Below are 16,379 nucleotides of genomic sequence, written 5' to 3'. Positions count from 1 at the left end.
CTAACAACAATAAAAAATGAAATAAAAAAATGAACCTTAGGAGTTGCAATTTTCTGTTTTTTCTATGGTAAAGGAATTATTTAGCTGAGAACTGTATTTTGTTGCCCTTAGCTACACTTAGGTTGAAAGTTGATATATATAAGATACAAAAGCTAGTTTCCAGAGTTCTGCCCCACATTCACAATGACCAATCAGTGAGAACTGGAGAGGGCTATGCAGACTGGATGGGTTTGGTTCATCATATTTCCCATTAAATTCTGGGGGACAAAAGAAACTAGATGTAATTGGCAAAAGAGTTGGAGAAATGCCAAAATCTTACTCTCTCCCAAAGAAATGGAGACAGTTTTAGTTCTTCTGTCCCAGTATTGTCCCCTTTACTTTATATTTATTTATTTATAAAAACATTTGTATACTGCTCAGTAAAACATTTGTATACCGTTCATTAAAAACATCAAAGCAGCTTACAATACGTTAAAACAACCATAGAATAAAAACATTAAAAATACAATAAAAACGAAGGTCAACTGTTCCAAAAAGAGCATCTCTTGATTGCCTGCATAAGTCTGGTGGAACAGAAAGGTTTTCAGCAGGCATGTAAAAGTTACAACAGAAGGTGCCTGCTGAGCATTCCAGAGAACTGGGCCAATGACACTGAAGGCTCAATTTCATATTGATGTCAACTTTTTCCCATAGAAGCACACCACAGAAGTGGATGCTGCACTTCGGAGCATTGTTATATTGGGAGCAAAACCTGACCATTACCCTTGACACTGGGTACTTTCATTTTGGGATGACTGGGACTCCACTTGGAGTGGGGTTGTTTCCATAGTTTGTGTTTGTGCACAGAGTAGCAAATCGCTATTCTAGGAACCCTTGTAATAGCTACTCTCCACACCTCATTGTAAAAATATGATTTTGATAATCAGCATTGCTGTTAAAGTAAAGCACTGTCATAAAGTATGCAAGGCTGTATTGAGACGATTTGGGTCAGGGGAAGAATTAGCATAGTGTAACCTCTCTCCAAGGTACTTCCCAGTCTGGGGTGCTGGTCAGGAAGAGGCACTTATATGAACAATTGTGACTGGACTTAAGAGGAAGGTCTAACTTACAATGACTTAATTGCTTTTATTAACAGACTCATGTTAAAAGTTGTGATGTATAACTTAATTGTGTCATTTAGTAACAAGGATCTCTTATTAATTGGCTATATTGGTACTAAATTAATCTGTTCTAATTTTAATGTCATATTTAGCAATAGCCACAACCAGAAAGTACAAATGCACATGCTAGATTTGATGAGTTCTATCATCATGGAAGGCGATGGAGTGACTCAAGAACTATTGGACTCAATTCTTATCAACCTCATTCCTGCACACAAGGTTTGAAAAGTTAAAAAAAAAAATCTCCCCCTTCCTATTAGTAGCACAGCTTTATTCCCTTGTCCGACTAGATGTTTCAGAGAACTACAAGAGCAGCAGAAGGCTTTGCTGCCTGCTGCTTCCCTCCTTTGCTTTTCATTGTTCCATCTATGCATATATCTTGCTGCTGGTACCTTGCTTTTAGATGTAAAGATATTCAGTTGATTCATAGGAGAGTGTGCTGATCTGAATATGGAAAATCATTATGCAGGAAGCCAGATAAAGTTGAAGGTAGCCTTCTCCAACCTTGTGCCCTCCATATGGTTTGAACTAACATGGCCAGTGGTCAGGGATGGTGGAAGTTGTAGTCCAAAACATCTTTAGGACAGATTGGAGATGGCTGGGCTAGGGATTTGCCACACTTTCATATTGGCTATATATGTATAGTTGACAACTTGAGAATCAGTGAACTTGCCAGGCTGAATGAAAACAATTGTTTCAGTTCAAGAATCTGAATTAGAAAATGTGTTACATTTCTTCCTGACTGGAAGGGGGGTTCAGAAAACCGGTTCAGGGAGATTTTGAGTACATATGAAAACAATACTGTGCTGAGTCATATTGCTTTCTACTTGCAGTGAGGGAGTGAAGGTGTATGTGGATGTGTAGGTAAATGGGAAGCTCATTCCATTCTAGGAGAAAAAATACAGCAACACAACTTAGGTCTTCCTTTATAAGGGACATATGTCTATTCCCCCGTATACCAATCATTTGTCTTTTTTTCTTCTTCTTGCCATTAAGGTAAATGGTAATAAGATTTATATACAGTGGCGAGAAAATGTTTGTGAACCCTAATGATAATTGCAGAAATGCCACCATTTTACCATGATAGCCTTTGTGAGTCAAAACCAGTCCTTTTCTAAATAGTATTTATTTATTTAATTTCTGTCCTGCCCTTCCTCCCAGAAGGAGCCCAGGGTGGCAAACAAAACACCAAAAGCCCTCTAAAATACATTAAAAACAGACTTTAAAATATATAAAACAAAACATCTGTAAAAACATATTAAAACAAAACATCTTTTAAAAGAACATTTTTTAAAAAACCAGTAGGGTTTATCTCAACCAGTTATGTATCTTATGAAATAAAATAATGTGTAAATTTTGCAAACAATGAATACATAAGAGTCAGGGTAGGTGTAAAAGTAAGTGAACCCCTGGTTGCATCAGCTCAGTTAAATAGGATGATTATAATAGGGCTGCCCTTGAGGTTGGTCCAGAAGCTGCAGCTGGTGCAAAATGCAGCGGCGAGACTGCTCACTGGGGCAGGGTATCGCCAACATGTCACCCTGCTGCTGAAAGAATTGCACTGGCTGCCCATTTGCTACCAGAGCAAGTTCAAGGTTTTAGTTTTGTTGTACAAAGCCCTATACAGCTCGGGACCAGGATACCTGAAAGACCGTCTTACCCCTTATATACCCAGTCAATCACTGCGCTCTGCAGGTGAGGGCCTCCTGCCGATACCATCTTATCAGGAGGTCCATTCTGCACAACATAGGAAATGGACCTTTAGTGTGGCGGCATCTACCCTGTGGAATTTTCTCCCCTTAAATATTAGACAGGTGCCATCTCTGTTATCTTTTCGGCACCTATTGAAGACTTTTCTCATTCAACAAGCCTTTTAAGTTGAGACCTATCCCAGTCTGCATCTGTGTTGGAGTTGCTTTTTAATATGTTCTTAAACTTTCTTTTTAAAAATGTTTTTAATCTTAGAAGATGTTTTCATAGCTTTTTTTAAGTAACTTTTTGAAGAAGTTTCGTTTTAACATTTTTTAAAGTTTGTTTTTATGATGTTTTAATGTTTTTAGTGCTTTTGTTTGTTGCTCTGGGCTCCTGCTGGATGGAAGGGCGGGATATAAATCAAATAATAATAATTAGAATCAGGTGCTTAAATAATTAAGTAGGTCTGCAGGGGTAAGTTTGGGAGGCCCCATTCTATGATAAAAGGATCAGAAACTGTGAGTTGGGTCTTCACCATACAGTTGTGTGGAAACACATCATGCCACAATCAAAAGACATCTCTGAGGACCTCATAAAAGCAGTTATTGCTGCTTATCAGTTTAGAAAGGGTTACAAAACCATTTCTAAGGATTTGGGGCTCCACCTATCTACTGTCAGACAGATAGTCTACAAATGGAGAAGGTTCAAGACAACAATCACTCTATCCAAAAGTGGTCGTCCTACCAATATCTCTCCCAAGAACAAACTGGCACATCATCCAGGAAGTCGTAAAGAACCCCAGAGTAACATCCAAGAACCTGCAGGACACTCTCGCCTTGGTTAATGTGAGTGTTTAGGAAACCACTACTCTCTAAAAGACATTGTTGCCCATCTGAAGTTTGCTAAAGATCACAGAGATGATCCCCAAGACTTATGAAACAATGTTCTCTGGACAGATGAGTGAAAGATAGAACTTTATAGCCTCAGTGAGAAATGTTATGTTTGACACAGAACCTCATCCCAATCGTCAAGCATGGTGGTGGGAATGTGATGGTTTGGGCCTGTTTTGCCGCCTCAGGATCTGGACAGCTTGCCATCATTGACACAACCATGAATTCTGCAGTGTATCAGAAGATTCTAGATGAGAATGTCAGGCCTTCTATCCAAGAGCTGAAACTGAAACAAAAGTGGGTCATGCAACACAACAGTGATCCTAAACATACAAGCAGATCTGCCAAAGAATGGCTGCGGAAGAAGAAATTCCATGTTTTAGAATGGCCTAGTCAAAGCCTGGACCTAAGCCCATCAAAATGTTATGGCAGGACCTGAAGTGAGCTGTTCATGCAAGGAAGCCCACAAATGTCACTGAGTTGGAGCAATTCTGTAAGGAGGAATGGGTCAAAATTCCTCAAAACCAGTGTGAGAGACTGACCAACAGTTACAGGAAATGCTTACTTAAAGTCATTCCTGCTGAAGGGGGTGCCGCCAGGTACTGAATATAAAGGTTCACTTACTTTTTCACACATGGATATTGACTGTTGAATCAGTTATGGATACATAAATGTTGAAATGCATCATGTTTGTGTGCCATTTCTTTAATCAGGTTATCTGTTGTTTATTATCTAGGATTATGGGGTTAGGTTAAGATCTATTAACATTTTAGGTTGGAAATACGTGACAATCTTAAGGTGTTCACACATTTTCTCGTCCCTGTAGTCATCTATATATTCATTGTATGGGCTTTTAGATTTAAAGTGTTTTGCATTAAAGCGAATGCAATAGTATATAAAACTGTAAGTTATGTGTTTATATAAGTAGGAGTATGTATGTTAAATGAAATGTAAGTTGAGTGGTTAATGTGCATAATAACTAGCCATCGTGTACATTCACCAGGCCTCATGGAGAATGTGTACACTAAGAGGGAATTATCCACATTTCCTGGCCAATATACATAAACTTCAACAGGCCTTGGAGAATGTGTGTATATCAACTGAATTTGGTCAGCTGATATAATGTGGTCATTATAAATAAGGCAATTATCCACATTTCCTGGTCAATATACATAATCCCCAACAGGCCTTGGGAAACATACATGTCTCAACTACATTTTGTACATTCTCCGGGTAACATGCACGTTCTCCGGTCAGTATGCATAGTCTCCATGCCTTTTTTCTATCTCTTGATCAAAAGTGTGAAATCTGCACCCCTTTGGCTGCTTCTGGCCTACTTCCTTATCTTACATGGCCCACAACATATCTTCCCACTGATCAGCTGAGCAGCAGAAAGTTTGGGTTTCCATAAAAAGATTAACTTTTGTCTGCAATCAAGCCCCTTTTTCACTATTCTCACCTGTTTCCCAAGCCCCATCTGCACTATACATTTAAATCAGCATCATACCAATTTAAATAGTCATAGCTTCCCTCAGAGAATCCTGGGAACTGTAGTTTATTAAGGGTGCTGAGAATTGTTAGGAGACCACTATTCCCCTCACAGAGCTACAATTCCCAGAAGAGAAATTGATGTTTAAACCACTCTGGGAATTATAGTTCTGGGAGATTATGAGTGTACAAAATACAGTTGATATATGCACATTCTCCAAGGCCTGCTGGGGAGATTCTGCATATTGGTCAGATAATGTACAAAATGCAGTTGAAACAGCTCAACTTGAATTTAACATGTATATTATATTCTTTACATAAGAACGTTTTTAAGCGCAGAATGATCCATTTCTGTAGAATGAACGGTACTATTTTATGTTGGTCACTAACAAATAGATGGATTTCTTCTCTAATTTTTTTCTCTTTATTCTAGAACTTAAATAAACAGGCATTTGATCTTGCAAAAGTCCTGTTGAAAAGGACAGTCCAGACGATTGAGCCATGCATTGCCAATGTATGTAATACATGCATCAACACATCAGTGACAGCTACCCTCTTAAATCTTAACTGCTTTGATTTATCTTTTGTTCGCTTGGATCTATTGAACACATCAAAATAGGGGTTTCCCTTTATTTATGCTCTATGTGAATTAGGATAGCAGCCACAGCACTCCTCTGTGGGTACCCAGCGATGGAATTGCAGTGGATAATGTGGCTATGCTACTCTCAGTGCACATGCTCTTCTCCCTCTCCTTATTTCAGCAAACGAGAGAGCAAATACAACAACCATGGTGTTGAGGGATATATAGCAGAACATTGGGGCTGTTGCCAGTCTTGATAAGCTGTCATTTCCTGTTGGGGAAACAGAGAAACATTGTGGCTGCTACATGTTGGACTTTCTCTCTCTCTCGCTCTCGCTCTCTCTCTCTCTCGCTCTCTCTCTCGCTCTCTCTCTCGCTCTCTCTCTCGCTCTCTCTCTCGCTCTCTCTCTCTCTCTCGCTCTCCTGGCAGGCGACAGAGAGAACTTGACATGGGGCTCTGCTTGGTTTCATGGAACCAATTGCTACTTTCCATAGGCTGCCAGGCAAGTTCCTGATTAGAAGACATTTAGCACATATAAATATTGATGAAGCATAGACAGAAATGAGTCATGTCCATATAGGCATAGAACTGTGTAATTTTCTCTTGCTGGAACACTGCTTATGCTGATAATAAATGAATTCTAAAAGAGTGAGCTTTAAGATGAAAGCTAGTTTTAAACCTTGAAATCTGCAAAACAGTTATGCACTAAAATTAATTCATTTAAGTAGGACAAAGTTCCTTCCTGCAGCTCTGGGCAAGCGATCTCAATGGTTTTTGTTGCCTTCTTGAGCAGGGTTCTGACAGTTTCCCGACCCCGCAGTCTGTCACAGAACAAGATGGGAGATGGACAGAAGCTCTTCTGTGATCTTGTGGGCATTGGAGGCACGTTTAACTGTCATTTCTGTTAACTGTTAAGTGCCTCTGAAGCTCAGTGTGATGGGGGAGGATCAGGATTGGTGGCGAGCACAAATTCTGACTAGCTACCAAGACCAGCCAAACTTTGTGGACCTCTATTTATAGACTTTTTTAAAAAAAAAAAACCACCTTACTAATAATGTCTTTTTTTCTAGTTTTTTAATCAGGTCCTGGTACTAGGAAAGTCTTCTGTAAGTGACCTGTCAGAGCATGTATTTGATCTAATACAGGAGCTTTTTGCTATTGATCCTAATTTATTGCTATCTGTCATGCCACAGCTTGAGTTCAAACTGAAGGTAGGTGAAATTACTCATGTGCTTTTTAAGTATGTAGAGATCCCCAACATGAGGCTATGACTACAGTTTAGTCAGGTTCCAAAAACCATGCAACTAGATCCACATGTTTAATGGTGCTTTGGATTCATGTTTCTGTAACAGTAGCTTTACATGCTGTGTGGCTTAAGACAGAGTGGCATAATACACACTGGGACAGAACTTTTTGGGGGTCTTTAACTCAGAACTCCTGTATTGTTTTTGATTTTGATTATGTTGTGGATAAAGGCAAGAATCCAATCATTGAATAATATGACTTTGATATTAATATCTACGTTTTGTTTTTGTTTTGATGGCATCTTACTCAAAAGCTGCTTTTGTCTTCAATGTATAGAGCAATGATGGAGAGGAACGTTTAGCTGTTGTTCGCCTTTTAGCTAAGCTATTTGGCTCTAAAGATTCTGACCTTGCAACGCAGAACCGTCCACTTTGGCAGTGTTTTCTTGGCCGGTGAGAAACATACAGATGTATTTTCAGTTGTTTTGACCTCGGAAACAGCTCTTTTCCTACCATTTCTCTGTTTTAAAAAATCTGTAATTTCTTTTCATATGGTAATGATTATCTGCTACATACTGTTAGACCTAGTTCTGTTTTCAGACAGGACATCTGAAGGTCTCATTTCTTGAAACAAAGCTGAATTTAAGTGATACTAATAGTATTTCCCCCCTGCTGTTTTTATAGGGTATACTGTTTCCTTGAACATATTAACTATGTACAGTAAATGCAAATGGTAGCATTTGTGGTTTTGATAGCCATATAGCAGGGATGGGGCACTGTGGGCCAATTTTGACAGGTGAGTAGGGACAATGACTGGTGTGGAGAGTGAACCCCTTTGACGACCATTGGGTTTAAACTGCACCTGCAAACGGAAAACTTCATTGGGGCTCACTGTCACTACCAAGCAGCTGATCAGCAATGAAAGCAAGCCCCACTTGTCAAGAAATAATCAGGAACAACCACATTGTTCCTTTGCAACCATATCTTTACCTGCTTCCCACCTGACATCACATATAACATTAGCTGTGAGGGCAGGTGGGTTTGGTTTGAGGAAAATGGCCTTCTGGGCCTAATTAGTTTTGTGAATAAGAGGTTTTCCACCGCTACTAGATAGTTAGGTTGTGCTGTATCCTAAGGGATCAGGTTGACTTGCATAAATTAATACATTCAGCTGTTTCAGTGCAATTTTCTATGTGATTTTTCTATATTGTATTTTAATGCAAAGTATTGCTGTACATTTTGTCCTACGTTGTGTTTACTTTGCCTTATGTTACGCTTTTAAATGATGGAATTGTTATGAAAACAAATTCAGCTTATTTGTCTATTATAATTGTGAATTAATTTTCCCTTCTCCAGATTTAATGATATCCATGTTCCTGTGAGATTAGAAAGTGTGAAATTTGCAAGTCATTGTTTAATGAACCATCCAGATTTAGCAAAAGACCTCACTGGTAAGATCTCTTATCTCATATGCTAGACTCATTAAACAGAAGAGCACAGAGATAATAGCTCAAGTACATAAAATGGTGGCATGACAAATATCAACATAATTACAAAACATATAAATGTTTGGCTTGATTTTTCTGTTAATCAGTTGAAGGATTAAAAGGATTGTTGAAGGCAAATTTTCAAACAGGATTGGAGCTGGTGTGATGTTTCTGGTATTTTGCAGAGCTCAAAATATAAAATAAGAGTAGCTTATCAACACATTTCAGTATCCTTGAAAATTTTCAGTTTATTACAGCAGGCTTTGCATTAAATGGAATCTTTTCTGTGTTCAGTCACTTTCCTATTTGATTTAATAATATTAATTTCTCCTTAAACTTGTGCGTTTAGGATTATGGGCTGAGGATGGGGTTCAGTTTTTTCTAATTCGTTGCTTTTTAGTTGCAGCCAAGTCAGAAGCACATCAGTAGAACTGATAACTTTTTTTCCCCTGTAATAGAGTACTTAAAAGTTAGATCACATGATCCAGAAGAAGCCATTCGACATGATGTCATTGTTACAATAATAACTGCTGGCAAGAGGGACCTCTCTTTAGTCAATGACCAGTTACTTGGCTTTGTCAGAGAGAGAACACTGGACAAAAGGGTAAGATGAACAGAATGCAATAATGTTAAAACTCATTGGGTGACAGCCAGTTTGTCACTAGTAGATTTCTGCTTATGCGGTGGAGCTTCCCCTTCCTCTCCTCCCTTCTGCAACCCCTTGTCTTCCCCCAGAATCTAGTCTAGAGACCCTTCAGAGCAGATTTTGGGAGTGCCAGGGGTTACAGAGGGAAAAAGAAGAATGGGAAGCCCCATTGGGCAAGTGGAAATCAGTTGCACAGTTGAAAAGGCATAGTTGGATATTACCCAGAAGGAAATAAAACTGAAAATGTAGCCAATTCATGCTTCAAAGTTGCATGGATGTTTTAAGTTGTTTTGTATTTTTTTGCATGTCAGAGCAACAGATGAAAGATAGTTATTGAAATGGTCATTTAACTGTCAGTATCCCTTTTTACTCTGGGGATGAGTTTGTGATTCTCCATGCTGAAAAATGCAACAGCAGCATGTCCTGGCTAAATATATTATTTGCGTCAGATCAAAATATGCTCTCACTATCACCACACTGACCTTTTTCAAAGTAAAAATGATTGCTGACCAGTTGTGGTATTAAAGCTGTGCAATGTTAATTTCTTTTCTCACTATTTAATTATTTAGAAATTTATAATAACATTTTAGACAAAGGATTTTCAGTTTATTATTCCTGTCAACTTTATTCAAAGTCATCAAACCTGAAGACGGCTACCGTTGTGGATAGTTGTCTTGTCAGGCTTCTGTTTGGGGCAAAGTAAAATGCTTTTGCACTTCTATGGTCCTGCATGCCATGAAAAAGGAAAAACAGTGGTGGCTCATCCATAGTAACTTAAATTTCAAAAGCTTTAGTCATGTTCTAGTAATTGGAAAATACACAAAGGAATTCGACCCAAACTACAATGAATTAGCTTTCAAGTTGGAGTGTACAATATCAAAAAAGTTAAATATGTTTTGCAAACATTGTATATATCCATTGTATTTTATAACCGATCCTCCGTGGCGCAGAGTGGTAAGCGGCGGTAATGCAGCCAAAGCTCTGCTCACGGCCAGAGTTCGATTCCAACGGAAGGAGGAAGTCGAATCTCCGGTAAAAGGGGTCGAGGTCCAATCAGCCTTCCATCCATCCGTGGTCGGTAAAATGAGTACCCAGCATATGCTGGGAGGTAAAGAAAGGTCGGGGACAGAACTGGCAATCCCACCCCATATATATGGTCTGCCTAGTAAATGTCACAAAACATCACCCTAAGAGTCGGAAACGACTCACACTACAAGTGCGGGGACACCGTTACCTTTTTTATTTTATAACCACAAAAATTAAAGCAAGCAGATTAATAGCAACTTGTGAGCAGTTAAACATAAAAGTATTCTTGGCAAACAACCAAACATGTGTCAGCCATAATTGGTCTTCCTCGGTGGTCTAGTAAAGTCACAAAGATCTCTATTCTCATATAACATACAAAAAAATAGTTCTTTCTGTGCATCTCAGCCCAATTGGCCAGATAATATTGGGGGGAAAGTTTAATTGTGGTGTCACCCACAAGATAAACAGAAGTTTAAAAATAGCATTAAGGATTAGGAAAAATATGAAAACTTAAATGCAATCAGCTAGTAAAAAATAAATTCATCATTTAGAAGCCACTGTTGTATCCATAATAAGGGCAAAAATAACAAACAGTAAATAACCTGTCTACAGTGCTGGGGAAACGATTAAGAAAAAAACAGTTAAAAGGATTATAACAAAATACGTTTTGGTTCTAAAAATTTCACAAAAGAATAACTACAAACTCCCCCAGACTGAAGGGGGACACGCTAAAGAAGAAAAGGAGAGTAGCTGATTCTGTAAAACCTAGAAATGTTTTCTTTTGTTTCTTTTAAGTGGCGGGTAAGAAAAGAAGCAATGATGGGTCTCGCCCAGCTATACAAGAAATACTGTCTTCATGCCGAAGCTGGGAAGGATGCAGCAGAGAAAGTGAGCTGGATAAAGGATAAACTTTTGCATATATATTATCAGAATAGCATCGATGACAAGTGAGTCAATTTTAAGCCACTTTCTCAAGATGTGTCCCAATAACCTGTTCATTACAGCGAATAACAAAGGACAACATAAAACAATAGAGAAATCCAGTAAAATGATTATCAGTAAAAAAAATCAGAACAGCAATAACCAAGGGCAACCAGGATCTGTACTGCTGGTTGGGGAAAGCCAGGGTAAATAGATACTTTAACTGGTGGCAAACACACCCCAGCAAAAACACCCCAGAGTAGCTGCTGTTCCAAAGAAACTTAAATAAAATTCCACGTGGTTCAGTTTAGCCATTAAGGAACTATTGCCAGACAATAGTTTGGGTAATTGGGAATGCCGCTATGGGCTTGTATGCTCCTTCCCTCTTTCTTCTATGGTTTGCGATGACGGTAACTTGCCAAGATGTCTGAATTGGGCAAACTATGGTTATCACTAAGTATAGCTTGCCTGCAAACCAGAGATCAAAACATGCAGTCTTTCAGTCCTAGTTTATTTATAATCTTTGGTTACCGCCAACTAGTTTCTCTGATTCAGACATTATAGCATGCTACAATTATCTTTAAACCATGCAAGGAAGGGTCATTGATGTATGCTGGGTCTCAGATCTGTTAGATGTTTCTGTCCCTGATTGCCATGTTGAGTATCTTGACAGGACAATGAGATACAGTTGTTTGAAATAAATAATGATTTCCAAAGGGAATACTGCAGGGTTGTAGTGTGCACAAGAAGCACACTGGTGCAAGCAACCCAATGCAGCATAGGCTATTTTAGCTCACATATGAACGATGATGTAATCCAGGGAGCTATTAGATACAGTGACATTCTTCTCTTATGCATGCTTATAGTATAGTGTACACAACATTCCTTTTTAAAAATTGAATTTTATTTTCTTGATAATTCTTCCTGTTTAACAGGGTTCTGTCTTTTCATAATCAAAAGTGCATGCCTTCTTTAAATTGATGTCTTTCTCTTAGATGTCTCAATATTTTGTAGGCCATTTCACTGTTCCATTTTCATGAGATGAGAGAAATGTATGTATTAGTTTACTCCAGATAAATAAAAGGGGCTGTTTAGTTCCTTTACCTTAATTAGGATCCCCATTATTATTATAATTAATAGTAATAATGGATATTCTACATTCTTTACAGCAGCAAGACATGCTTTCTGTGGCTTAGATTCAGAAGAGTGCAGCAGAAGGGGGTGGGCAGAAGATTACGTTCTTGTCCCCCCTTCCCCATTCAGCCTGTTGAACGGGCTGGGCTGTAGCGTTTTGGCGGCAGCGGCTGAAAATCAAGCAGAGGCATCTTCCATGAGCAGGAGCTCTTACTTATGGAAAGTGACTCCACACAATTTTTGGTGACTTCCCCCTCAGACTTTTCCTATTCCGGAGACTCTCCCAACCTCCTAGGAGAGGATTGGGAGGCGGGGGGCGGGAAAGCTGCTGAAGGGAAAGAATGGGCAAGAAAGTCACTTTCCACCACACCCTTCTCTGGATTCAATCAAGCCTGCTTGTTTTGGGGATAATGGATAAAGTGAAAATGAGAGGATGATCTGTCAGTATATCTAGGGTTATGCTTATAATTTGAAATGTATGAATAGTTTAGAAAATCTACAGTTTCTCAATTCATTTTCCTTTGCAGGTTATTGGTGGAGAAAATCTTTGCTCAGTATCTTGTTCCTCATAACTTGGAAACAGAAGAGCGGATGAAGTGCTTATATTATTTGTATGCTAGCTTAGACCCAAATGCTGTTAAGTGAGTATACTTCCTCAGAGGGAATACCTCAGAGTTTCAAGTGGGCTTCAGCAATCCTGTGAATCCCTTTCCATAGCATATAGGAAATTCAAAAACAAAATGACTTGTAAGTCAGCATGATTTCTTAGATGACTTGTTGAGATGAGCTAACTAGTTTAAGAAATTTGCAAAATAGGATATGTAGCAGGGGTGTGAGCTGGCCACAAGATATGATTTGTTTCTCTAACTGTAGCTTTGGGAAGCAGCCCAATCTGTTTTGAAGCTGCTGTGTCTCTTGTCAATTCAAATTGTTATTCGGGACAGAATTAGATCTGTTTAATATGAAGGTCTGTTTTCCCCCCCATTCACTTTAATGAGGGATCTAAAAGCAACTAACTTTTTCTATTCATAAAAGTGGGGTGGATGCAGTAGGAATCATAGATAAGGGGATGGGGGGAAATAGCATACATCCCTAGAAAAGACTGGAGTGGGGGAAGTTCTGCCCCTGCCCCAAGGGTTGTTGGGGGGGATTCTGCCCCTCCCCTGAATTTTGGGGGCTACAGTGGTGTCTCTCCATTGACTTGCATAGCGGAAGGGGATGGTGGAAAAAGTTTAAATCTCCAAGAAAGACTCGGTTGGGGAAACTGTCACTCCTCAGCAAGGACCGTATTGTCCCAAGGATCATTAGTGGGGGGTGGGTTTCTGTTCCCCTCCCTCCAGATTTTCATGAGAACAATGGAAATCTCTACATAGACTTGCAAAGGGGAAGGCATAGAACCTGTGAAAAACAATCAATTTTTAATCCTGCCCACAAATCACTGTGATTAGATTGCTCTGGGAAAATGATTCACTGTGATTAAAAGCTAGACCTATCCTTTTTTAAAAACAAAAACAAACTAAACCCTACCTCTCCAGCCCCTCTGTTCTTGGCAATTCCCTTGTCAGCTTGATTTTGCTTCTCTGAAAGAAACCAACCTGATTGTGTGTTTTTTGGACAGTCAAGGCCACAGAGTGACTCAGAAGCTTAGAGAGTCCCTGATCCACCTCAAGACATTTTCTTAACAGTGTGATCCAACTCAGAAATATGAAAACTTTCCCCTACTCATCCCAATTTGCCCCATTATTCACAGTATTCACAGATCCAATGCACATTCCTAATATCTAGCATAGTTCAAGTCAAGTCTTAAAGGTTATATTTTGTCTTTAATGAATTTTAAAATACGGTATTTGGGAAGTGCTAGTTGAATAATGAGCTCTCATATTGTGTGTTTGTATGTGCACACCTACACCCACATCCACCCACCTACAGTGTTTAAAAATTAAGAGATGGGGAAGAAACTAGGTCTCCATATAAACATAATATGCAACCAGCTTTATCTGGTTGCTGGAGAAGTTTTTGAGAGTAGGATATTGGGCCTACAAGAGAGAAGGTGATGGATGAACTGTGGCCTTGGGACCTATTGTGGTGTTTATAGAATCGCACTGCTTTTGTCACATTTTAACACATTTGTCATTTCTTTTATGCCCAGGGCACTGAATGAAATGTGGAAATGCCAGAACATGCTTAGGAGTCACATGCGGGAATTACTAGATTTGCATAAGCAACCCACTGTACGGTTTCAGAATAACTTAATTGCTTTGTTTTATATTTAATTCTTTGTAATACAGCTACTGAACATAACTTAGAATTAATACATTAAATAATGGTTTCAAACTTATTTTTAGATTCTAATGCTGCCTTTGTGTTTGAGGATGTTTCTTAGTTCAGAGCTTAGCAATCATTCCTTACTGGAATTTTTAAAGTGGGAATCCACAGTGTTCAGAAATGTTTGCTGTCAATCTTTCACAATTAGTGTCTTCTTGCATTAAATTTTTCTAATATTCCTGCAAGAACAAACTCGCAGCAATATTTAATGTAATGCATCAGAATAATATATGAGCAAAATAATACTTAGTGTTTTCCTTAAGATTATTTTGAGGAATAGCAGAGGAAACAACAATGAGGTAGTATTCAATGTTAGTTTAAAGTTATTGTAAGTTACTAACTTTAATAGACATGAATATAACCCAGTATTTCCTTTTATTAACTTATTTTTATTTTTATTAACTTGCAATCCAAACTCCCGATCTACTGTATTGGGAGCAGTTGGATGGGGTGAATGTATCCCTTTGCCCAACCCAAAACAGCTCTGCTGATGTTACTCTGATGTGGAGCTCCCTGTTGCTCCTGCCGGTGTGGTTTCCATTTGGGGTAGCCCGTGGTAGTCCATGGTAAGCTCCAAAATGGGAGGGGGAGGGGCTGAGCCAGCACAGGATTCACTGGATCCCGAGCTGGCTCCATTGCAGTCTCTTGACAGCATTGGGCCCAGTCAGTATGCCATCTCTAGGGATTTGCCTACCTCTCTGTCTTCCACTCTGGCCATTGTGACTGGCAGGGCTGCAGATATGGTAGTGACTACGCTGCTCCATCAAGCTCCACTGTTCCCCACTTTTAGGTTGGGATTGCTCTGTTGTTGCAATTTGGCTTTTTTATGATAGGAAAATGCTCAATATTTATTTTGCATGATATTTTATTTTATTACTCTGATAATCATACATATGTCCTCTTTCTCCTGAATACTAAAGCGGAGTGGGAGGGAAAGAGATGCTGCAACAGTAGAAGCAAGTTGAGCAAGCATGTTGCATAGGAAGTTTTCTGTATAAATGCTCACTCTGAACTTCTCTTTTCAGTCCGAAGCAAACAGTGCTGCTATGTTTGGAAAGCTGATGACCATTGCAAGTAAGATATGTAGATCTGTATTACAGTGTTTTTCAGTACAGCTGAAACTGCTCCTGTAAATTAAATTTTCAAATTTTCTGTAGAAAATCTTCCTGACCCTGGGAAGGCACAAGACTTTGTGAAAAAGTTCAATCAGGTTCTTGGTGATGATGAGAAGCTTCGTTCTCAGCTTGAGCTATTAATCAGTCCTACATGTTCCTGTAAACAGGCAGACGTCTGTGTGGTAAGAACCAGAGTTTTTGTATTGTTTCCAGTAGATGTTATATGCCTCTTTTATACATTTCTGAACAGGAACACAACAGTAAAAATGTGGGCTTTGCCATGATAGTAAGGGACAGAAAGATGAGTCAAAAAAATTAAGCTCATTTCTGAACACTCTTGACAATGGAAAATACTTAAGAAGTGTACATACACATACCCTGGGCCTTCTAAATGTTTACCCAGAAGCAGGTTTTACTGGTCTTATTCCTATGGAGCTGTCTCATTACATCGAGGGTTGAGCCCATGCTACAGGAACCTTGGATCTGGTGTTTACTACAGGATGGAAAGGTATAGATCCATTAGTGGGGTATGAACCCTGTTGTCTTGGATGGATCACTTCTTGGTGAGATTTAGACTGTCAGTAGCAAGAAGCACACAGCCCTGCAGAGGTAGGGAACCTATGGTCCACCCCCACCGACTTATGAAACCTGAAGGATTCTTGAATGTTCT

The 16,379-nt window shown here is 39.1% G+C and overlaps 1 protein-coding gene across 4 annotated transcripts in view; it reads left to right on the top strand.

Annotated features, from left to right (window-relative positions):
• The window catches only part of PDS5A (PDS5 cohesin associated factor A), a 91,541-nt gene that overhangs the window by 30,405 nt on the left and 44,757 nt on the right, over positions 1–16,379 (top strand). For all 4 annotated transcript variants that reach the window (XM_061583796.1, XM_061583795.1, XM_061583797.1 and 1 more), the window contains exons 6-16: positions 1,253–1,379; positions 5,664–5,744; positions 6,882–7,022; positions 7,393–7,508; positions 8,412–8,506; positions 9,001–9,146; positions 11,010–11,161; positions 12,797–12,910; positions 14,419–14,500; positions 15,620–15,668; positions 15,752–15,891. In XM_061583796.1, coding sequence (XP_061439780.1) covers positions 1,253–1,379; positions 5,664–5,744; positions 6,882–7,022; positions 7,393–7,508; positions 8,412–8,506; positions 9,001–9,146; positions 11,010–11,161; positions 12,797–12,910; positions 14,419–14,500; positions 15,620–15,668; positions 15,752–15,891 — 1,243 coding nt within the window. The remainder of the gene's footprint in view (positions 1–1,252; positions 1,380–5,663; positions 5,745–6,881; positions 7,023–7,392; positions 7,509–8,411; positions 8,507–9,000; positions 9,147–11,009; positions 11,162–12,796; positions 12,911–14,418; positions 14,501–15,619; positions 15,669–15,751; positions 15,892–16,379) is intronic.

The sequence above is a fragment of the Rhineura floridana genome, chromosome 9 (genome assembly GCF_030035675.1).
Source record: "Rhineura floridana isolate rRhiFlo1 chromosome 9, rRhiFlo1.hap2, whole genome shotgun sequence".
Taxonomy (NCBI): domain Eukaryota; kingdom Metazoa; phylum Chordata; class Lepidosauria; order Squamata; family Rhineuridae; genus Rhineura; species Rhineura floridana.
The sequence above is the reverse complement of the archived record's forward strand: the minus strand, read 5'-3'. Positions and strand labels throughout refer to the sequence as shown.